This window comes from Theobroma umbraticum, unplaced genomic scaffold, assembly GCF_002168275.2.
Source record: "Theobroma umbraticum cultivar Fairchild unplaced genomic scaffold, ASM216827v3 scaffold_130.0, whole genome shotgun sequence".
Classification (NCBI taxonomy): domain Eukaryota; kingdom Viridiplantae; phylum Streptophyta; class Magnoliopsida; order Malvales; family Malvaceae; genus Theobroma; species Theobroma umbraticum.
Window position 1 is genome coordinate 1,416,031 of NW_018397264.1, and position 23,194 is coordinate 1,439,224.

A 23,194-nucleotide genomic window follows, 5' to 3' on the forward strand; every position below is an offset into this window, starting at 1 on the left:
AAAAACGGGAATGAGTTGAAAGCATGGAACAGGTATTAAGGTAATAATATTTGTCATTGGTATCTTAAACTTCTATGCAGCAATGTAAGATAGAAGAAAAAAAAATAGAATGGCGTTTTAGTAGACATGGAGTGGATTATATAGCTAACATTTGAATCCAAATCAGGATCAAAGTTACAAAACTTTTACAGAAAAAAAAAAGGAAATTACTTTTTGGTAAATCCTAGTCAAGATCAAAATTAAGTTGGAGTGATTTATTTAAATTATTTAAATGATTTAGATATCTTTTAAAAGCATTATGCCTTCTTTGTTTATTTTTTTTCCTGAATTAAAAAATTTGAATTATTTTTATTATTATTATTTTTCATGCATCAAAAATAAAAAGAGGCTTTGTTTTCAAGGTTCTAATAAGGTTAATATTTTTATTAATTTCACTTGATTTTACAAATTTAAACTTTTTTCTAAGTTAAAAAACAATACATCAAATGATTTATGATCATAAAATGAAAAAAAAAATCTATAGAAACAAAATAAAAAATAAGTGTTGTACGAAATATCAACTATATTATATGAATTATAATGAAATAATTTAATATAGAATTTATACCTACAATTGTTGTATAAAATCTTTAGTGTATATGTGAAATTTAAAAAAGAAATTCCTCTAAATAAATGCAACCACAAAGGTTTGCTTCAGATGATGGACTTCTAAAATTACTAAAGGTACGTTTGGTAACTAAAATATAATTTGAGAAAATTTTTTATGGGAAAATTTTACAAGAAAATTTAATGTTTTCTATTATTTAGATAAATTATTAAAAACATTTTATATTGTTTGGATCATTATTTGAAAAATATTTTCGTCATCATTGTTGAAGTTATTAGGGTGCTGAGACTATGAACAGTGAAACAGTTGAATTAATTGTCATATACTTTAACATTTTTCATAATAATTGAACAAAATATTTTTTGTTTCATTGTCATGGTGGAATAGTTGTTTTGCCACGAAAAGGTTCCAATTTCTTGCATGAGACTTGTTATCCCACAGGCAGTGGAAAAGTTTGTCCATCCATTACTGTTGGAAGAACGAAACGAACACAAAAAAACTCCAAGAGAAGTGTTTGATGACGACCATACGGCGTTGGTGAAGGAAGGGGAGAAATGGATGAGAGACACGGCTACATCATGTATGGTTGTGGATGCACTGATCATTGCTATGGTATTTGCAGCAATAATCGCCGTGCCAGGAAACAGCGAGAAGGGGATACCAAACTTTAGGCACGAAACACTCTTCAAAGTGTTTGTCATAGCGGATGCAGCTGCACTCTTTTCTTCTTCTACTTCTTTGTTGCTATTCGTGAGAATCCTCACTTCACGCTACGCAGAAGAAGATTTTCTCAAGGCCTTGCCCAAGAGGTTACTTTTGGGTCTTATCACCTTAATTTTTTCCATAGCAACCATGCTGGTAGCCTCCAGCTCAGCCTTGATTATGCTCATAGATGCAGTCCCTGGTCCTAAGGTGATGCTTAGGAAGTCGACCATCATTCCGGTGACTATATTGGCTGCTCTGCCAATTATCTTCTTTATATGGTCACAGTCTCTCCTCATCGACGTGCTTCTATCCACTTATCGCCCCACTCTTCTTGCAACTAAGTGACTCGTATTCTCTTTCTGTTTTGCTTATTCTGCGCTCCAGTGTTGAACCTCAATAAAAGCATAAATTGCTTTATTTTGAAACTCAAAATATATCTGTCTCAATGAAGGATTGAAAATCAAAACTCATAATATTTCTGTAATACATACACATCTGCCTTTTCTATAATTCCTTTCTATTTCAATAATTTTAAACATTAAAAGTACAAATTTATATATATAAATTAAGAATAGTAATAAGAAATAATATGTGGAGAAGAAATTCTTGCAAAGTAAGAATTTCGAATAGAAAATGTTGTTTAGATTTGTGTAACTTTCCCTTATTTATGCATGCTATATATATTTACACTTCAATTCTCTGCCAGAGTATGGGATGCCTCTATGGAAGCTCTGTAACATGGAAGTGCTTGCAACTACTTGTCCTTCACGCTGAGCCTAGAATATATATTGCATCGTGGAAGGCTTAGACAAAATTGCAAATAATTGACCCAAAGTCACCATCAAATTCATAGTCTAATATCAACCTACTCCGTTTTGAAGACGGAAATCATGATCCTTCTCCACATATTGAGTATCTATTATTGGCTTACTCTCATGCTTTGTTCATCTTCCATATAAGCTGAGTCCCAATATCTTACGCCCTACTTTTCACTTACAAAACTCTTTTTGAAACTTTATGATGCACCTGCACGATGTAGTCTAACTCCTGAAACATAGGTTTTCAGCTTAACAAAGGTTTTCGATGGTGAATAGAGCAGTCAAGTCCAAAATTGTAGTACAAAAGTTGCTTAAAATGGGATTTGAGCTAGCTATTTATACTAATTCAAATGATGAATTTAGACAGAAAACATTTAACTCAATGACTCCTGAAAACAGCAAAGGTTATCTACTATTTAACTAGTTACAAGAATTACTTGATTTATGTATGACTAGGTTCATGTTTATCTTGGTTCATGAATTGCCAACATTCATGAATTCAAGTTCAATTTCCAACATAGTTTTCAGATTCTTCTATCTCCAGGACTGCATTAAATCCAAAATTGTTTCCAGGAGTAAATGAAATTTTGACCTCCTCCATTGTTTGGCTTGTGCTAACCTTGTTCTCTTTCACATTCCGATTTTCCAGTTTCAGAAAAAGAAACAAAGACTTAATTTGAGCTTTAGGGTCAAAGCTGAAGGTAAAGACTGGTTGCTCGCCATAGCTTGCCTTCTTTACATAATCAGCCATACTGGAAGTAACTATTTCTTGTATGACAAACTTGGAGACACAGTCTTCACCAAGAATTTGTTATAGGAAACTCTTTGGGACCTGCCAATTTATTCAATGAGTCTTGCTATTCAACAATGTAGACGCAAACATAACAAGGGTAAAGTTCTGTGCAAAAGGTTCATAAGTTGATATAACAACAGTTCTCTTGCATAACTTTTTGTTATCAAAATTCACTGCTTAAATTTAAAAATTTCCATTACAGCAAGGTTCTCTAGATAGTGAGAACTAATCTGCAATTTTTCAACAACCCTCAAAAATTGGGTCTATAATGCAATTTTTCATTCTCATCTTCTATGGTACATTTTTTTTTAATATATTACTCACCAAATACATTTTGATTATCGTTTTAACTCATAAATACTTTATTCTTTCACACAAATATATGAATTTGCTAGCTGTCTATTAGGTATAAATTTAAAAATTTATTTTCCAATAACATCTCAAATATATAGACATATTAACTTTTACTTAATTTTCCACCACCATCGGCCATCTTTATTGTCACAATGTGCATGGCAAACTAAATCCAAATTCAATCTCTCAATCCTTTGTTCCAAGATTAAGCATTAATGTTTCATAAGTCATAAAGTTCTTAAAATAATAATAAAGTACAAAAAATTTGAAACAATAATAGAACAAACAAAAGCTGACCAAACTTGAGTGTTTGTCCAAAATGCAACCAAATTTGACTTACAAAGTCAACAACCCTAGTCCAAGTAACTCAAAGCCTGAAGTGATCACTAAACCTAAATTGACCCAAACATAGTAATATGAAGGCCCAAATGACTTAAATCCAAAATGACTGACACTCAAGTTATCCGACCTAATATGATCAGATATCAAAATGACTTAGACTTGAAATTATCTAGACCGATACCCAAATGATCTAAAGAATGAATAAATCTAAAAGATACTAAGGAATCATGAAAAAGAACAATATATCAATCATTTCTTTGATTTATGAATTAGGATAGAGTTTATATTCAAATTTTTTCATTTGTGCTTCTGAAACTGCTTTTCTCAACGTTTCTACTACTTATACATTAGAATCCAAGTTTAGTCTTTCAACAACTTGGTCTTTCTTTAACATCTTAAATACCATGTATCCGCCTTACTTTCCTTAAATATGTCTCTTTCTTTCTTCAGATAACGAGAGCACATTAGAAAAATAAATGCCATTACATTCTCACTCCCCATTCTTCTCTTTCTGAAAGAAAAAAAGGGGATTTGTTTAAAATTCTAACAGCTAAATATAAAGAGTAAAATTAAAATCTCATTAGAATTTCCAATATAAAAAGATTAGCTAAATTATACCTTTAGTTTACCTAAAATTGGCGTTGTGAGTCCCTCAATGGCAATGACATCCCTTTCCTGCAACGGGGATCTCAAATTTAAATTCCTTCTCCAAACTCCATTTAGAAAAAAAATATGAAAAAATAAAGAAAGAAAAAAGTCTACAAACTATAACATTCAATGGCTACAAAATATCTTAACATCCTCTATTATATGAACTAAATTATTAGAAGGTTTGGCAGAACTAATTCCATTTTGTATCAAGCAACATGTCATGCCAAGCACAAATAGATGATTGAAGGAAACAAACATTGGAGATACAAAACTAACTTACTGACTGAACATGATGAGCAACAGCAAGGTCAAATGACAAATCTGGAAAACTTTAAAATTAGAAGTCACTCACCTTTGCTGTTTTCCCTGCAATAGCCCCAGATAGAACATATAATGAAGTCAGAATTAAAGGTTGGCTTTTGAAATCACATAAATCAGCAAATTTGTGAACAAATGGGAAATGGTAGGTACCATCATAATAGGAAATTAATATCCTGCAACTAAACAAGCATTAGCAGCAACATATAATTCAAAATCTAGCCATGACAATTAACTTGATGATCCTATCAAAATATTAAGCCCTTTACTGTCATCCTTAAACCATTAAATGGCGCATAATTTAAAAAAATATAGATGCAGATTTGTGAAAGTCACAAAGGCACTAGTGCTATTTTATCACCTGAGGCTCAAAGGGAAAAAAATTAAGGCACTCCCATATATAAATTAAGTCACCAATTTGTAATGTCAGGAATTACTAAAAGTCATCATTAAACTCTAGCTCACAGTAGTCATAAGTTCTAAGTCCATCAAGAAGTTACAAATAAACAATATTACCGTTTCTTTATTATTCTAGGCTAATTCAATCAAAACTTCAACTGAATTACAATGAATAAGAATTTAATGTATGATTGCATCAATGAATTACCTCCCTTTTGTCTACGAAATCCACGAATTGGTGACGCTTGTCCTGCCAAATCTGACAAAACCTTATCAAATACCTTTTGTGTCTCAATCCCACTCACATCCACTCTATCTGGAAGTAAAACATCATGAGAGTTGCCTCACAAACACTAGATATTTGCAGATGAACCAGCAAAATCAACAAATTCAGATCATTGCTGTCAATCATTTAAAAAAGAAAATGGATTTTAAAAGTTTTCTGAGCATGTTCCAGCAATTAATATTACCACATTCTGAAGAACATTTTGCTACAAATAGCATGAGCGCGCAGATGATACTGCTTCGATTTCCAATGAGCACAGATGTGCTTAATTAAAAAGATTTGCATTTCAAAATTCAAATGAACTCATATACACACTTTTCAACCATACTGCAAAACTGTAGCCAACAAGTCACTTGGGAGGGGACTAGTCAAGAAGAACATGGTCAGGAAAAGCTGAATCAGAACTCACTAACTAATAGGGAAAACTATGTTCAACAATTCTAAATAGTTGCAACTTCATAGACAAGTGTTTGAATTTTCTTATTTTAAATGGAGCCATTCATGCAGTTTTGAACCAGCATTAGTCACGTTGACATAGAAAATATCATTTTGATAACAAAAATTTTAACGTTTAGGGCATCACCTGTATCTTATTTTCGTCTCTAGACTTGACAACAATCTTAGCATCCTTCAAGGCTATTACATTGTCATCTGCATCGGAAATCGATGCCTCCAAACCTAATAACATGATCACCACCATCACCAATTTATTCAATTAACAAATTGACATTTATAGAATTTGAAACATTGGAAAAAAAAAAAAAGAGTTCAAATCCACCTGTAGCAAATGCAGATATCGGCTTCCTCACGTAGGCAACAACTCTAATTACAAGATTAAATTCAATAATTTAACAACATAAAAGCCAAAAAAATTCTTCTAAATAAGATTAACAAAATGAAAAAAAAAAGAAAGAAAAACATGGGACTAACCTATGACTCAGAATTTTCCGGTTGTCCTGAAACTTCAAGCTTCGGTTAAAGCAGCAGCAGCTACTAAAAGAGACCTGCTTCCATTAAATAAAACAGTCAAAACTTAACTAAGAAGTTAAATAAAATTTCATTAAGTAGAGTGAGATTACGTTTCTTTTTCCTCTCTTACTCTAGGACTACGGAAATGCTGGAAATTTGAAGAAATTGTCGTCAAGCTCGTCGACGCCATTTTCTTTTTTCTTTCTTCTGTTCACCGGAAATGGTTTCTTTTTTCAATTATATATATAAATAAATAAATAAATTACTTTCAAGAGAACAGGGACATGGAGCAGGAGATAAAATGGATCACGCTTTGTACGAAACGCTGTCGTATAGGGTACAAGGAACCTGGCGCTGGCGGGAAGGAAAAGCGCACCGTTTAGGCTATGAGCAGTCAATAAATAGTAGACAAATGCACCTTGCTTGTTTTAATGCAACAATCCTCCTGCCACTAGTAAAGCAAAACAGAAGGAGAGGATAATGGAAATAGCCGTAAAGACCCTTTCGTTGAGTTTAAACCCCAAGGTTAAGTAAACTCTCTTTTCCCTATATTCTTCTCTTGATTTTATGCATTTCATTTCCATGTTTAATCCATTACTTCAAATTATCCATTTGTAGTTTCTTTTGTGAACTAACTTTCTTATGGAAAAATAATGGTCTTCTTTCTTCTTGTTTAAGTAGCTGCAGAGAGAACTCATTAAAATTTTAGTTAGTTAATGGAGTTAGCGGACTTTATTTCTTTTAGTTCCTCTCTAGGCAGTACTTTGTTTTGTCTGCGTTTAAGCTGGTTAGAGGGTAATTTTCCTTTTGATAATACAACTGGCAAAATGACTTTTTGGTTAAGCATTTTTACATACAATTGGCATGCAACAGCTAAGAAATCTTTTGATTTTTGGTTAAGCTTTCAGTTTGTTAAAGAAAGGGAGCTAACTCGTATTGCTGCTATTGATAATCACTTCTTTGTGGGTCTCTAGTTTTAAGGAGAGACCTTATTAGAACTTTAGCTCTGTTTTCATCCCTCGGTTCTGTGTCATTTGCCTTCTGTGAAGAAGCAAGAGAATTTTGGGTTTAAGGCAAAGTCTCCCAGAATTATTCAGACACGCATTTGCATCAATTGCCATTAATGCAGTAGTGGAATTCGACTCTCGTGTAAATCTCTTATATGCAAAATATTGATCGGATGGGTTGGCCTGAATCCTTTTCCATTCTTTACATTAGTAGACCTTAGCATGATCACATAACAACTTAAGGAATCACCTTTTTTCTTTGGTTTGTGCAGATTATTAGCTATAAACAAGTAGAGGATGTCTTTAGTTCTAATCTTTCTTGCAACAGAGCATGTTTTCCTCCTCAAAAAGGATACAGGGCTCTAAAATATCAGGGAAGGTACTTGCATTTCACTGCTAAGTTTAACCTAATTTAAAAATTAAGCTTGTTATCCGAAATCTATTTCCTCCAGAAAAATGTCTTCCTTCACCTTGTTTTAGTTGCGATGATACTCAAAAAACTGCTCCCAAATTGATAACTTGGGTTAGGGAAAAATATGTATTTATGTCTTGTATTTAAAATTCTTAGAGACTTTGTAAAATATAGCACCTAAGATTATCAATATCTGGACATTCTCTGAGCAAAAAGAATATCTAGCTTTTCACATTGTTTTGGGAAAATAGCTTATTTTGACTGTTTATAATTTGATTAGTCATGTCCAAAGCAAACATCATATGTGGATTTTGTGACTCTAGTGTTAATGGTATGCTCAATGCTGCAATTATCACATATCTATATAAAGCTTGCTTTACAGCATTTGAACTTTCATTGCCTATATTGGAGAGTTCATAATTCTTTTTTGTTATTAGCAATTAGTGGATATAGCCATAAAAAGTTTTAATCCATAGTTGTATATTTGACATCTACTCTTTTGAAAGAAGAAATCTGTTTTTGCCCTTTTCTGTTTTACAAATTTCTTAAATTTTCCTATGTTCGAAAAGGTATAAGGTGAAAGACAAAGTGGACTCACTCACTCTCAATCATTAAAACCCTTTTAGGTTTCAATTCAATAAGCACTTTGTTGGTTTAATTAAATTCCTGGCTGACGTTGACAGGGCTTTGTTTTCAACATTGTTTACGTTGTGGTTGAGTTCATTAGTGTTCTGTTTGAATTCTTGTGTTAAACTCCAAATTGAATGAGTATCTTCTAAAAGTTGGCATTATCCTTTTCTGAAATTCAATATTCCTTTTCTTTTCAGGGAAAGACATGTATGTCTTCTTACTGTTCATGCTGTATCATCAGGTACTGAAGCTGATAAATTCTCTTTCTAGCCGTACTACCTTTTTTTTTTTTTTATGTATTTCCTCATGCTAATTTAGATTTTTTTTTTATATTTATTCAACTTGATTAGATGTGGAAGATGTTGGAGTTTCTTCTCAGTTTGAAGACTTCACTGTTACTACTGCCAGTACTGATGAGAACAGAGAGCTAAAGGTACGAAATATTTTATATGTTGGGGTAATATGTAATAGAAAATGAAGTTTCAAGTTGAAAGTAAAACAGAGTAATCAAACAAAGAAATGCCTTCTGCTTTTGTTGGATATTAGAGAACTTTTTATGCTGACATCAAAAGGCAGTTGGTATGGCTATGAGTATTAACCAAAGCTATTGCCTAACTTTCTTGAACCAGATAAGTGTGGAGGTATCAGGAGCCAAAACTCGAGCAATTTTTGATGATGTATTTGACAAAATGGTTGCTGCAGCGCAGCCAATCCCAGGATTTCGAAGAGTAAAAGGAGGTGCTGTTTTATTTCTAAGTTTTCTAAATGTGTCTTCATGTTACTCAAGTTTCTTTTGTTGAAAATTCACTAGATTGCATCTGGTTAGCATGGAAGAGCACCTTGTATCTTACATATATGGCAATTGCTGTTAGGAACTTGTCTAATGTGTCTTTGTTCCTTATGCTCTTCTGTACTGACGTTATCATTGTTCTCCCATTAGCGAAGACAATAGTTGGCTATCATTAATCCAATGATATTGTTGATCTTGTCACTTGATGTTCTTCCTAAAGCATTGTTCTTCCATCGGGTTGTAGTTGTCTTGTATACTTTTTATTTGTTTTGCTGCAGTTAGAACATTGCATCTATAAGTTAGTGATACACTAGTCAAAAGCCCCAAATCAGTATAAGGTATTATTCTTATGAGATTGAAAATGGTTTGCGAATGTGAGATTTCACCATTGAAAATCAAATCTCAAGGAAATGCAAATAAATATATACTTATTGATCTGGAACTTAGAATCAAGGCCTTTCATTGCAATTAGAGTTGCCTTATTTGCTTGACATTGCATATTGTAGTAGTAGTAGTTTTCTTATTCATTTTCATCTTTTTAATAAATTGCTGACTTTTCCTATGACCACTCCTTTGGTTGATTTGTCTCACAACAAACTTCGGGCCTGGCAGGAAAAACACCAAATGTAAGTTCTAAAATGTAACACCTTACTGCCTTCAAACTTTTTTTTTTTTGCTCAGCTACTGCCTTAAATTACTTCATTCAATCACTGTTAATCATGTGATAATGCATTTTAAAATGCTAGCATTTCATGAAACATTTACACTCTTCATAGCATGTACGTGGATGATATTTGTGTAACTCTGTAACTATATAAAGACATAAACTCTCTCTCTCTCTCTCTCTTTCTCTCTCTCTCTCTGCTTGTGCATAATTTCTTTCACTGTCAATTTTGGAGGCCATAGCAATTACATTTTTTTTAAATGTGTCTGGCAGATACCAAGGGACATTTTGTTAGAAGTCCTTGGAGCTTCAAAAGTTTACAAGCAAGTAATCACAAAAGTAATTAACTCTACTGTAGCTGAATATGTTGAAAAGGTAAGCACTGTTAGAGTAGATTTACTCAATTATTGCTCTTATGTGTAAGACACATAGAAAAGTCATTAAGCCCTTATGAATGTATTTGAATTTGTGTTTTGATGTTAACTTAAATCAAGACATCAGAGAATTAGGAAACAGACCATAATGTTCAAGGTACAATTGGAAAATTATGGACATAAATTGGATTTTCAATCAAATTGTTGAATTTGATAAATTTCAGTCTTTTCCATGAAAACCGCTTTTGTTTTAGCAAAATGAAGATTTGAGACTCTGCAAATTACAGCTGCACTTTTCATCTCATTGAGCAATCCAAATTGACCATGCCACATCTCAGAATATCAGATAATGAGAATAAAATGAATTAACAAGTTTTCAACAAAGACTTTATCAGTCTTGTAGTGGTCACCTTAGTGAATGCAGCTGCAAACATCCAGACTATGAGGTATCTATCTATGTCACTAAAATGGGATACTGGAATTATAAAAGCATATTTGCCACTATCTAATTCATCGTCAACGGAGAGTAGCTCTTCACAGGTTTTCTTTTCTTTTTAAGCATTAACAGTAATTTTTGCATGTTCACAATGAATCATGAGATCCTCTTCTAATGGCTGCCTCTTGGACTGTAGTTTTTTGCCTGAATTTTATGTTCATTAATTTGTTGCAGGAAAGCCTGGCAGTTGGTAAAGATTTGAGAGTTGAGCAAAGTTTTGAAGATCTTGAAGAGATGTTTGAACCAGATGAAACGTTTAGGTTTGATGCAGTCATTAAGCTTCAAGAACCAAATTGAGCAATATCTACACCACTTTGACAAATTATGTTCCTAATGTGTGAACATTTGGTTGAATTTTGAAGTCAGACCTATTTTCTTTATATTTAAACCTAAGAATGCTGGATTTATCAGGTTTATTATTTTGATACTTTCATATAAATGAATTAGCAAAAAAAAAAAATGGTGGGAAAGTGCTGGTTGTACATTCAATATAAAAAAATTCATAGGGCTGGGTTTAAAAGGTCAAAAAGCAAGATGATTTCAAGAACAGATCAACAAAAATCAATAGACACCCAAATCCAAACATATTTGATTGTAGAGGCTGAAAGAAGAAAAAGGGCAAAAAGGATTTTGAGGTTCTCTCATCCTTCATCCCCTGTCTGTCAAGAAGCAAGAGTACCATTAATCCTTTTAGGAGATGATAGCCAGAGCACTATTTCTTACATGCACAAAATCATGATAATAAATAAATAAATAAATAAACACATACAATATTTAAAAAAAAAATTAGGAGACAAATAAAAAAAAGAAAAAATAAATATACAACTCCAGCGAAAAAAGAAAACAAAAATTGGGCCAGCCTCGATAGCAAATCAGTCCAAATAAGTGTTGTTTGCTTTCAGCCCAATTTAACTTTGAACCAGCCCAGAAAAACATCTGAAAAAAAAAAAGAAAAAAGAGGGAAATATCACCATAGGTAAGGGGTACGTATTGAGCTTTGGATTGAAAAAGGAGGTGTAGAGTGTAGTCAATTCTTCTCTCGCTGCCGTTAGCGGGTTCTCTTTACCCACCCACCGCTGCCATTTTAGGTTTTCTCTCTTTTGGCATCTGGATCTCAATCAAATGGTAACTCGTGATCCCCCTTTTTTTTCAATTCTTTCTGTTATTTATTCTTTCTCTTTTTCTCCAAAATTCAATTCAAATAATAAGGAATTACAAAAAACTTAAGAAAAAGCTCTTGGGCTTTACGTTGGAATTTTGATTGATTTTTTCTTTATATATATATATATATTATGTTTTGGGTTTTCATTTATTATAATTGGATTTGTTGTTGATGTTCGTTTCTTTCTCTGGGGCATTTGATCTTATTAATATGATTATTTTTTTGTGCCGATTTTCATATTTGATTTTCGTTTTGCTTTAAGGTTCTTCTTCAACCAGACCCGTTTCTTAATGAACTTACAAGCATGTTTGAGCGCAACTCTGAGACAGGCTCTGTTTGGGTTACTCTTAAACGATGTAAGCATTTCGCTATTTCGCCAACTTCTTTCGTTTCCTTTTTATTGTTTTGTTGGGAGGTGTTGTATATAGGATTTTCATTAATGCTTTTAATTTTCCTGTTTGATAGCATCCTTGAAGTCTAAGGTGCAAAAGAACAAAATGAAGACTGCTGGACAACCCATTGAATATCGATGCCTTGTTCGTGCAACTGATGGCAAAAAGACAATTTCCACTTCGGTATTCCCTATTTTCCTTATATGATTCGCTATTTCTTATTTGTTCTCATAATTAGTACAATAGTTTTTGCTATGGATCAAATGTTTTTAATAAAACATTTGCCTGGTGGGATGGATACATTGGTTGAGTATGTAGAACTGCTCTTAAATATTAGTCACTTGTTGTTATATGTAGCATAAACCTAATGTGATTTCCATGGAAGAGTAGCAATGGTCCATTGGAAACTCTGGCTGGAGCTGTGTAATTCTGGTATGATGAATTATATAGCACCCTTGATTGCTTGGATATGATTATGCCGAAAACCATATCTTTTTATCATTTTAGGAAGGGAAGAACTTGAACCTTAGAGGGAAAAGCTGTATAGGCAAACTCAAAAGTAGCTTTTTACCAGCTAGCTTGTAACAAAAAAGCATCGAGTTGAATTTATGTGCAATTTATAAGAAATGTGATCTTACTAGAAGTCTAAATTGGAAAAACTGACTCCTTTTTATATGCCCCTACGTAGGGCAAAATCAGGTAGGCTCCAAAGCTTTTTATCTTAATAACTGATACTCATTTTCTGTGTTGAAAGGATGTTGGGCATGAGGTTTTGGAGTTTCAGAGGGTTTTAATCTCATGCATCAATGCAATATGATGAAAGATTTTTGGCTTACACTAGCTAAATGCAAAGATATGCTTTTATCCCATCCATCAGCAGGGGCCTAACTTCATGCCTAATTTCTTCCATTTAATAGCTTCATTAATCGTCGGAAAATTGTTTCATGGTGGTTGGCCATTTATTGATGGGATGATGGGTACATCTAAGCCACATAAACAATTAGCTTCAACCAGCCAACTCCCCTAGCCAGTTAGGACCTAAGCCAGGTATGTAACTGAAAGCAAAGCAAATATTCCTCCCACGCGCCAACCACGAAAACCTAAATTTTGGCCCCTAAGATGAATTATAGCTATTTTAATTATTTTTTTACTTATTTTTAAATAATAGTTAAGATAGGATATCTTCAAAATTGATCTTCTATTTATAAAATAATATGCTACTAGTAAAAAGTTATTTTCTTTGCTGCAGTGATAAATTTATCAATTGACTTTCTTTTGTATTTTTTTTATCCGTGAGAACACCCGCATCTATACCACTTATTTAAATAAATATAAGTAGAATTAGCCTTACAATAGTTTTATAAATTTTCTTTTGACATTAGTACTGTTAATCTTGCTTTGAAAATTGTTGATAATTATAATTGCTTAATGTAATTTTATATGCCCAAAACTTGAAGTTAACAGAATGTGATTAGTCAAATAAAAATGTGAGCCTTCCGGAGGCAACTAAGTTGCATTCCAATTCCTTAGCTGCCTTAGGTTGTAACTGCCGAGGAAGTAACCAACTTGAAACATTAGAAATCTGTGGCTTAGAAGTTTTCATCATCCCACCAAAGAATGACAGACCATTATAGTAGATGGACCCTTAATTGTATAGTTTTCTTTTCTTTTTTGCCTAGAAACTTAAAATTTGGCATGAAATGTTATTTTGTGATGTATAGAAAGATTTGTATATGTGAAAATTTTAAAAAATAAAGAATACAAAAACACAGACGAAAGTGATTCCTTAATAGCATTAACATGGAGGTTTTTACTTGGAAAGAGCAATTTGTTGTCTAGTATGGAGCAAAAGTAGTCTATTTGTTCTTGTGGAAGTCAATCTATCCTTGTTTAGCCATACTGACCTTAAATTAATGCCTTTCTGTTGGGAAGGTTGGAGCGAAGGATCACCAGCGCTTTCAAGCTTCTTATGCCACCATTCTTAAGGCCCGTATGACTGCTTTGAAGAAGAGGGAGAGGAAGGACAGGAAAAAGGGTGCAGAGGATAAGAAAGAAAGTGGTTCAAAGAAGCCGAAAAGGGTGTGAAGGATTTTTACCAGTGGTTCTGTACAAACTCATCCACTTTCCATTGCCTTCTAGCTGGAAAATGCTAGGTTCTTTTTTCTCTTGAGAATTTAAAAAATTATTTAATGTGAAGCAATTACAGTGATTGAAGACAAGGGCTTTTGTTTTGATGCCCCTTAGGTATGAATTTTCTGATCAGGCTGATATTTATATGAAAGGATTTGCCAGAGATTTTATTGTCTTGCCTGTTGCATCTGATGTAGTTTCAATTTTGATAAAATATCAGAGGTCGGCTGTAGGATGTTCCATTGTCTCTACATCAGCTGCCACATTAACTCAAATATGAAACGTATTGGACATCCTCCATTTTTGGTTTTATTTTATTTTTTTTTGTTTATTCTTTTTATTTCTCCATTTTATTCCAAAGTCCAAGCATTTTGTTTACAATGCCAATATCTTAATGATTTTAAATGACTTCATGACATGTTCTCATAAAATCAAATTATTTTTGGGCTAATAATTTGGTCTTGTATTTTGGAGTTTGATGGAGTAGAAAAGATTTTGTTCTTACTTTTTTTTTAATGGGAGCATATCATTTATAATTATTTTATTACAATTAAGCAATAACATTCTTAAATTATATAAATTTGATCAAAATATTATATGGATTTTATTTATAAATATTAGAGTTTAACAGAATTTTTGTTATGATTAGATAATTATAGGATTGTAGTAAAAAAGTTGCAGGTGAAATATTCCCCTTTAATCTTATTTCTTCAAATATAATCAAATTAAATAAGAAAGTAAAAGGGGCAAGAGTTCTCATGTACAATATTAGTAAGGAAAAAAATTCTAACAATATCATCCATAACCATCTCTTTAATAGGAAAGTACAAAAATGGAATACATAATCATCTCTTTAATGCATCTGATTATACTTTTCTAATAGGACAGTACAAAGATGGAACATTATTACACACAAATGGTAAATCATGATTCTAAGAAACTCAAGTGGAAAAATCAAACACACAGGCACCCCGTAAAAGCATTTTTTAAGTCTTGAACATGAAGTATATATAAACACAAGATCTTCTTTTGTATGGTGATTCATCACTATATCTAGCTTACTATACCATGGCAGCTCGTTTGGCTATACTTGTCTTTGTGTTGATCTCTCTTCTCGTTCTTCATGAATGTTCGTAAGCCATACATCGGACCTTTGATTGTTTGATTGCTCATTTACTCAAGAAATATACGCCTTTTTCTTTTTTTTACATGAGACAGGTAGCAGAGACATGATTGCCAAGGAGTTCAATTTGGGCAAGGCTGCAGAAGAGGAGATGGAAGGAGTCAAATTAACAGTAACGCCTTGCGCCCCTAGATGCAGTAGCATCGAGTTTGTATGGAAGTGCGTAACAGCCAATCGATGCTATGGTACAGAAGAAGAATGCTTGAGTAATTGCCCCACATCACCTCCGCTTTAGCATCTCCATAAATCGCCTCGCATGGCCTTATTACTCCCTTTGTTCTCTCAGTGATTTTATGATTACAGACAATTTACAAAATAATTATATCTTTAATAAATCGTTTTTATTATTATAAGCCATTCTTGTTTTGGAGAATATATTTTGGAGATGTAGAGGCAGTTGATATCTGCATGAATTATCTAAAAAAAATTAAAAACATTTACGCACGAAGCCAATGGGTCAATCTTTGATTATTCTTTTATGTATGATTGCATCCATGTTCCAGTTGTGTTAATATGCATGATTATAATATAATTGCATCCATTGGTCAATAGTTTTATAATTTTTTTTTTTGACATTAGCACTGTTAATCTTGCTTTGAAAATTGTTGATAATTATAATTACTTAATGTAATTTTATATACCCAATTAAGATCAATTTTTGGAAGAGGAGGTTGTATGGCATCTGGGTAGGGGAAGGAGTGGAAAGGTGGCTTTTGGTTGGTGCATTTTCGACTACTTATTTGGATAAATCATTTGGGGGCTAGAAATCACTCTAAGAGTATATTGGCAGGTTGGAAATTTGACCTCTTGTCAATTGGAGGGAGGGCAAAGTTGATTATAGTAGTTCCAGCAAGCTTATCAGTTTTCTACATGCCCCTATTTGAAATGCCTAGTGGAGTAAAGGAAGAACTTGATAGGATCCAGAAACGATTCTTGTGGAGTGGTTCAACTGAAAAGAGATGAGTTCATTGGGTTGATTGGGATACAGTGTGCAATTATGAGGAAGGTAGGGAACTTGGTTTATTGATCTTTACTTGAAAATTAGAGCTCTGCTAAATAAATAGATATGGAGATATCTTCAATTGAAAAATAGAGTTCTACTGAATAAATAGATTTAAAGATACAGTGATGGGAGAGAGAGAGAGAGCTTATAGCATAGGGTTATTAATGCTAAAAATGAAGGGGACACTATTGGTCTTGTTCCTTATGACCTGAGTGGGAGGAGTGCATCTTCTGTGTAAAGGAATGTTATTCGTTCACTAATCTCTTTGGATTGTTTATCTTCTTTTTTGTGTAAGTATTTGCTTTATAGTTGACAGTAACTGGTGGGTAAATCCACCAAAGGAAAGGTTTTAGCCCCAAATTTGGAAAGCTTTTATAATTTTTTAATAATAATATAATTAATTATATTAAAAATATAAAAAATTAAGATAATTAATAAACTATCTATCCATTCTTTCATGTCTAATAAATATCTCTTTTTTCTCACTTCCACATCCCTATTAATTCTCAACTATTTTTTTCATTTTTTATTAAAAATATGTAAAAATTAAAATAATTAATAAAATGACATATTTTCTTATTTTTCTACCTAATATATTTCAATTTTTTATCCTTTTCCAATACCCACAATATTATTAATTTTTCAACTATTTCTCCTATTCTCAATCAACTAAGGATAATATGTATTCAATGATATCCAACAACTATTTTTTTTTTACATATAAAATCAATTCTTTTTTCAATTTATAATCTTTATTTATAAATTCTTTTTTGTTCATTTGCTTTTTTTAATTTCAATAAAAAAAATCTCATTTGAATATTTAGCTTTAAACCTTTAAACTTATATGAGCCGTTCTGATGGTTGGAAATGGAGCTAGTATCTACTTTTTGGGAGGATGAATGGATTCAAGATACGATACTTTGAGTGGCTTTCCTCATATTTATGCTTTGGCTATGAATAAAACCAGTAAATTAAGGAGTTTGGATCATGGGTGAACCATGAATGGCAATGGAATGTGGTTATTAAGAGAATGGTGTTTGATTGGGAGGTGGATATTTGGGAGCAATTCAAAGAGTGCCTCCAACGCATACGTCTTGACTGTGATTTTAATGACAAATTGATATGGGAACATACTCCAAGTGGTTGCTATTCTACAAATTCCTTTTGCAGATCAATTTTAGACAATAATGAGTCCACCGTTGATTTATCGAGGAATGTTTGGACAGGGTTTGCTCCACCAAAAGTTGAGGTCTGTGTGTGGCAAGTTATTAGAGGTAAAGTACCAGATAAAAAAGAGCTGGTAAAAGGAATCTAACGCAAAGAGATGCAGTTGTGTGCCTTCTATGTAATAGGGGAGTAGAACCTGTGACCCATCTCTTTTTCACTTGCTCTGAAGCTTAGCGGGTGTGGAGCTGGTGGCTTGCGGAGTGGGGTATCTCTTGGTGTATTCTTGGTGATGCTACGTCATTCTTTGTGGCATGGAACACTTGCCCTATGAAGGTGGCTAAAAGAAAAGTGTGGAGGATGTCTTTCTTGACCATAGTTTGGTCCCTGTGGCCCTTTAGAAATGAAATTGTGTTTGAGGGCAAGCCTTGGGATGTGTTAGAATTGGAAGAACTCATTAAAATTATGATGGGTTGGTGGGTTAAGTCAAGATGGCCAAACGATAATCTTTCCATTATGGAGATTGTTAGGTCTCTTTTACCAGCATGTGCACATATTAAAAGGGTACAAACCAAGGCAAATGTTTCAGGGAGTGCCCACCTAGGAGATGGTTTAAATTCAATACGGATGAGGCTGGGGCAGCTACGGGTTGTCGGGACAATTGGGAATCGGTGGAGTTCTACATGATGAAAAAAGAGCTATTAAGATGGTTTTCTCAAAATGTACTAGCTGGGATGATCTAAACTAGCGGAAGTCATGGCCATTCATGAGGCTATGATGTTGTTTGCTGCATCCTCGTTGGCATTAACGTGTGTGGTCATAATCGAAAGTAACTCAAAAATGGCAGTCATGTGGGTGACTAACCCAATCGTCTCTCCATGGAAGCTACGGAACCTAGTGCTGCAGATCAAAGCACTTAAAAGAAAAAGTATCAAGTTTCATCAAATATAATCAAATTAAGTAAGAAGGTAAAAGGGCAAGAAGATGTCATATACAATATTAGCATGGAAAAAAATCCTAAGAAAATCATATATAACCAATCTGCTTTGCAGACCTAAATGTACTTTTTTAAGGAGGAAGATTCTTTCTTAAGTAAGTGCAAAAATGGAACCTTGTTTTACAGAAATGGTAACTTATTATTTTAGGAAAATCAAGTGAAAAAAAAAAAGGTAAAAAGGTAAAAAAGGCAAGAAGATCTCATATACAATATTAGTATGGAATCAAATCCTAAGAAAATCATATACAATTATTCTGTTTGGTGGATTTGGATATACTTTCCTTACAAGGAAGTACAAAAATAAAACATTGTTACACACAAATGGTAAGTCAAGAGTTTAAGAAAATCAAGTGAAAAAATCAAACACATACACAAATGGTAAGAGCATTTTTAAGCCTTGAGCATGAAGTATATATAAACACAACATCTACCTTTGTATCATGATCTATCACGATACCCAGCTTACTATACCATGGCAGCTCGTTTGGCTATACTTGTCCTTGTGTTGACCTCTCTTCTCGTGCTCCATGAATGTTCGTCAACCATACATCGAATTTTTAATTGTTTGATTGCTCATTTACTCTTGAAATTTATGTGTTTTTTTTTTTTACATGAAACAGGTAGCAGAGACATGGTTGCCAAGGAGTTCAATTTGGGCAGGGCGGCAGAAGAAGAGATGGGAGTCAAATTAAACGTATCACCTTGCACTGAAAAATGCAATATTGAGGGGCAGAAATGGTTGTGCATAACAACTGACCACTGCTATGTTACGGAGAAGATTGCAATGACTTTTGCCCAAACCAGCTGCTTAGCAACATCTCCAGAATCCACCTTGCATGGCCTTATTTCTTCTTTCAAAGATTTTATGATTATATGCTTCCCCAGTTTCTTCTTTATTATTGTAAGACAATCTTGTTGCGGAGAATAAATTTTGAAGATGCAGAGGTAGTTGATATTTGCATAAATTATCTAAAAAATTAAAAAACATTTAAGCAAAAAGCCGATTGGTCAATCTTTGATTGTTCTTTGGTATAATTGCATCCATGTTAGTGTTGGGATAACATGCATGATTATAATATAAGGTTTTTGTTTTATCTCTAATGCATATTTGATTTGTCTAATTCCAAAAGTCTGTTTAATTAATCACATGAGCAACGGGTTAGGTAATTAGCTTGAATTATTTAACTTGTGTGGTCTGATGTAATTGTTTTTTTTTTCTAAATATGAAATTTTACTACTAATTGTCAAACTAATAAGAGCTTTGGATTATTTACGAGAGAATGAAAGAAAGAAATACATTAATAATTAAAAATCTTAAATATGCACACAAGTATTTGATTCATTGATTTCCACCTTGAGTTATTATCTAACTCAAAGTCTAACATTCGACTTTCCCCATCCACATACAACACCTAAATCAGATTAAAATTCAACTTCTTGAGTCCTAATCCACTTATATTCCCGCGTGCCCTTGATACTGCTTCCTTAACTAATTTGTCTGCTTTACTATTTCCGTCCTTCAAAATATGTGTTACTTTCCAGTCGTGTATGTCCTTCTGTAGCCTTTTTTATTTGAATTAAGAATTCACCCACTTTACTACATTCATGGAATCATTTTCTACCTAGAGTTTGGAATACTGATATCCCATAATATCAGTGAATATTTAAATGCTTCCCTAATAGCCAAAATTTCAGCAAGATTTGAGTTCCCCTTCACCTATGGCTCTTGAGAATTTCAAAAACACACTACCATCATGATCTTTGAACACGCAACCAAATCCTAATGATCCAGGATTTCCCACTAATGCTCCAATTGAATTTCTCCCAACCTATTTGTGGGGCTTGCTACTCTATCTCTTTGCTGATTTTCTTCGTATTTCGTACCGTATAGACAAATTATGGATTTCTGAAGATGTGTTCTACAAACTCAACCAATTCTAACCATTTAGCTTTACTCCATAAAGCAACTCCTAGCTTAATTAAATCATAAAGTTGTACTACTTCTCAAATTTTTCTATTAAAAATGACCTCATTATGAACCAACCATATAGATCAAGTAATTACATAGAAAGCTAAAATCCACACCTTAGTACATATGGACTGATGTAATTGTTAAATTCTTATATTTATGCTTGTCAAAAGAAATTCTTATATTTACAATTTTCACTATCAAAACTAATACTCTAAAGATTTAGAGTAAGTGTTTGACATACATCAGGAAAGCTTAATTGATATAAATTGAAATTATGGGGATTAAATTGATACTTGATGTTATGTAAAAAGTTTGTGGGTCATATTTGAAGAAAAATTATTGAAATTTACTCTTAATCTCATAATCTTAATACTAGTGTCAAATTGATTGTATATTGTATTATCAAACGAAGGAATTATGCTACTTCTGATTTAAATTTCACTAAAAATGTCCCAGTAAATTTTTTAAAGTCATCAACAATAGTAAAAAAAAAAGTGTCCCCAAATATCACTTATAATTATTATATTACAATCACTTGATCATATTCTTAACTTGTATAAAGTTTATCAAAATATTTATATAGAAAAGAAAATTGCAGATGAAATGTTCCCTTTTTAATCTATTTAATTTGTTCAAATATAATCAAATTAAGCAAGAAGGTCAAAGAGGCAAGATCTCATATACAATATTAGTATGGAAAATCAATAAACAACCAATCTGTTTTGTGGATTTGGGTGTACTTTCCTAACGGGGAAGTACAAAAATAGAACATTGTTACACACAAATGGTAAGCCAAGATTTTAGGAAAATCAATCAAAAAAATCAAACACATGCACAAATGGTAAAAGCATTTTTAAGCCTTGAGCAAGAAGTGTATATAAACACAAGGTCTACCTTTGTATTATGATCCATCTCTATACCTAGCTTGCTATACCATGGCAGCTCGTTTGGCTGTACTTGTTCTTGTGTTGACCTCTCTTCTCGTGCTCCATGAATGTTCGTAAGCCATATATCAAAACTTTGATTGTTTGATTGCTCGTTTACTCATTATATATATGCCTGGTTTTATTTTTTTTTAACATGAAACAGGCAGCAGAGACATGGTTACCAAGGAGTTCAATTTGAGCCGGGCGGCAGACGAAGAGATGGAAGGAGTCAAAATAACATTAGGACCTTGCGCTCGTGTATGTGGTAGTATTCTCAAACGCAAATGGTTGTGTGTAACGGACAACACCGGATGCTATGCTTCAAAAGAAGACTGCGAGAGAGTTTGCACCCCATAAGCCGCCTTGCATGTCCTTATATTACTCTCTTACTTCAGACAATTTATGAATTACTATATGATCATTAATAATATGTTCTTATTATTTAAATGTTTTCACATTTTTTTTTATTATTACAAGACAATCTTTCTTTGGATATAAATTTTGGGGATGTAGAGACAATTGATATTTGCATAAATTATCTAAGAAATTAAAAACATCTAAGCAAAAAGACCATTGGTCAATCTTTGATTAGCTTGAATCATATAACTTGTGTAGCCCAATTTAATTGTTAATTCTTATATTTGCACTTTTCACTATAAACAATTACACTTAAAACATTTGAATTAATCAAAATTCAACGATGAAATTTGCAACTACTCCAAAATTTAAGAGTTTGAGTGTTTGGCATACCTCAGTAGAGCTAAATTGATGTAAATTGAATTTCTACTATAATTGTTTTATATACATTATCTTTGAACCTCCAAACATGAATCCTAACTCCGCCATTAAAGTTAGCAATGACTTCATTATTTCTAACAGCAAAATTGGACGGTGCCCAAAAAAAGAACTAAATTGTTCCAATTCCTAAAATCGAGAATGAATTGATCAGATTTTCAATATATAAATTAAATTGACGAAAATGCATGGGTATAGGATACTTTGACCATTCTTAAATTGCATAAAGTTTATCAAAATATTTATACATAGTAGAGAAGAAAATTGCAGATGAAATGTTCCCTTTCTAATGTAATCTAGTTTGTTCAAATGTAATCAAATTAAATAATAAGGTAAAAGGGGCAAGAAGATCTCCTATACAATTTTTGTATGGTGCCAAAAAAAAGAACTAAATTGTTCCAATTCCTAAAATCAAGACTGAATTGATCAGATTTTCAATATATAAATTAAATTGACGAAAATGCATGGTATAGGATTACTTTGACCATTCTTAAATTGGGCATAAAGTTTATCAATATTTATACATAGTAGAGAAGAAAATTGCAGATGAAATGTTCCCTTTCTAATCTAATCTAGTTTGTTCAAATGTAATCAAATTAAGTAATAAGGTAAAAGGGGCAAGAAGATCTCCTATACGATTTTTGTATGGAAAAAATCCTAAGAAAATCAATATACAACCAATCTGTTTTGTGGATTTGGGTGTACTTTCCTAACGGGGAAGTAAAAAAATAGAACATTGTTATACACAAATGGTAAGCCAAGATTTTAGGAAAATCAATCAACAAATCAAACACATGCGCAAATGGTAAAAGCATTTTTAAGCGTTGGGCAAGAAGTGTATATAAACACAAGGTC

General features: G+C 32.7%; 4 protein-coding genes and 1 pseudogene across 5 annotated transcripts; 4 read left to right on the top strand and 1 right to left on the bottom strand.

Moving 5' to 3' along the window:
* The first annotated feature begins 1,027 nt into the window (after positions 1 to 1,027).
* LOC110421339 (uncharacterized) lies at positions 1,028 to 1,657 on the top strand. Its single transcript, XM_021434918.2, has one exon. The coding sequence runs from the start codon at positions 1,028 to 1,030 to the stop codon at positions 1,655 to 1,657; it is 630 nt and encodes a 209-aa protein (XP_021290593.2).
* An 806-nt stretch (positions 1,658 to 2,463) lies between these two features.
* Positions 2,464 to 6,474, bottom strand: LOC149526840 (uncharacterized; annotated as a pseudogene). The gene is made up of 7 exons (XR_016351555.1): positions 6,373 to 6,474; positions 6,204 to 6,277; positions 6,052 to 6,095; positions 5,852 to 5,951; positions 5,196 to 5,299; positions 4,623 to 4,636; positions 2,464 to 2,962 (listed from the first exon to the last, which is right to left on the bottom strand). The product of XR_016351555.1 is annotated as an uncharacterized LOC149526840 (transcript).
* Positions 6,475 to 6,678: 204 nt separating this feature from the next.
* Positions 6,679 to 11,166, top strand: LOC110421920 (uncharacterized). Its single transcript, XM_021435653.2, has 8 exons — positions 6,679 to 6,767; positions 7,522 to 7,628; positions 8,489 to 8,532; positions 8,642 to 8,724; positions 8,921 to 9,029; positions 9,694 to 9,707; positions 10,019 to 10,120; positions 10,790 to 11,166. Exons 1-8 carry the CDS (start codon positions 6,723 to 6,725, stop codon positions 10,910 to 10,912), a joined length of 627 nt encoding a protein of 208 aa, XP_021291328.1. The 5' UTR covers positions 6,679 to 6,722; the 3' UTR covers positions 10,913 to 11,166.
* A 417-nt stretch (positions 11,167 to 11,583) lies between these two features.
* On the top strand, positions 11,584 to 14,462 carry LOC110421689 (Signal recognition particle, SRP9/SRP14 subunit). Its single transcript, XM_021435333.2, has 4 exons — positions 11,584 to 11,740; positions 12,040 to 12,133; positions 12,243 to 12,352; positions 14,102 to 14,462. Exons 1-4 carry the CDS (start codon positions 11,738 to 11,740, stop codon positions 14,252 to 14,254), a joined length of 360 nt encoding a protein of 119 aa, XP_021291008.1. The 5' UTR covers positions 11,584 to 11,737; the 3' UTR covers positions 14,255 to 14,462.
* A 3,053-nt stretch (positions 14,463 to 17,515) lies between these two features.
* On the top strand, positions 17,516 to 18,336 carry LOC110421355 (uncharacterized). Its single transcript, XM_021434944.1, has 2 exons — positions 17,516 to 17,785; positions 17,887 to 18,336. The coding sequence occupies exons 1-2, from the start codon at positions 17,516 to 17,518 to the stop codon at positions 18,334 to 18,336; spliced, it is 720 nt and encodes a 239-aa protein (XP_021290619.1).
* Positions 18,337 to 23,194: the final 4,858 nt, after the last annotated feature.

Coding starts and splice junctions, on each gene's coding strand:
- LOC110421339 (XM_021434918.2), top strand. CDS start 1,028: ATGAGACTTGTTATCCCACAGGCAGTGGAAAAGTTTGTCCATCCATTA.
- LOC110421920 (XM_021435653.2), top strand. CDS start 6,723: ATGGAAATAGCCGTAAAGACCCTTTCGTTGAGTTTAAACCCCAAG. Junction 7,629..8,488: donor GCTCTAAAATATCAGGGAAG/GTACTTGCATTT, acceptor TTTTCTTTTCAG/GGAAAGACATGTATGTCTTC. Junction 8,533..8,641: donor TGTTCATGCTGTATCATCAG/GTACTGAAGCTG, acceptor CAACTTGATTAG/ATGTGGAAGATGTTGGAGTT.
- LOC110421689 (XM_021435333.2), top strand. Junction 12,134..12,242: donor TTGGGTTACTCTTAAACGAT/GTAAGCATTTCG, acceptor CCTGTTTGATAG/CATCCTTGAAGTCTAAGGTG. Junction 12,353..14,101: donor AAAAGACAATTTCCACTTCG/GTATTCCCTATT, acceptor TCTGTTGGGAAG/GTTGGAGCGAAGGATCACCA.
- LOC110421355 (XM_021434944.1), top strand. CDS start 17,516: ATGGTGTTTGATTGGGAGGTGGATATTTGGGAGCAATTCAAAGAGTGC. Junction 17,786..17,886: donor TACCAGATAAAAAAGAGCTG/GTAAAAGGAATC, acceptor TCTGAAGCTTAG/CGGGTGTGGAGCTGGTGGCT.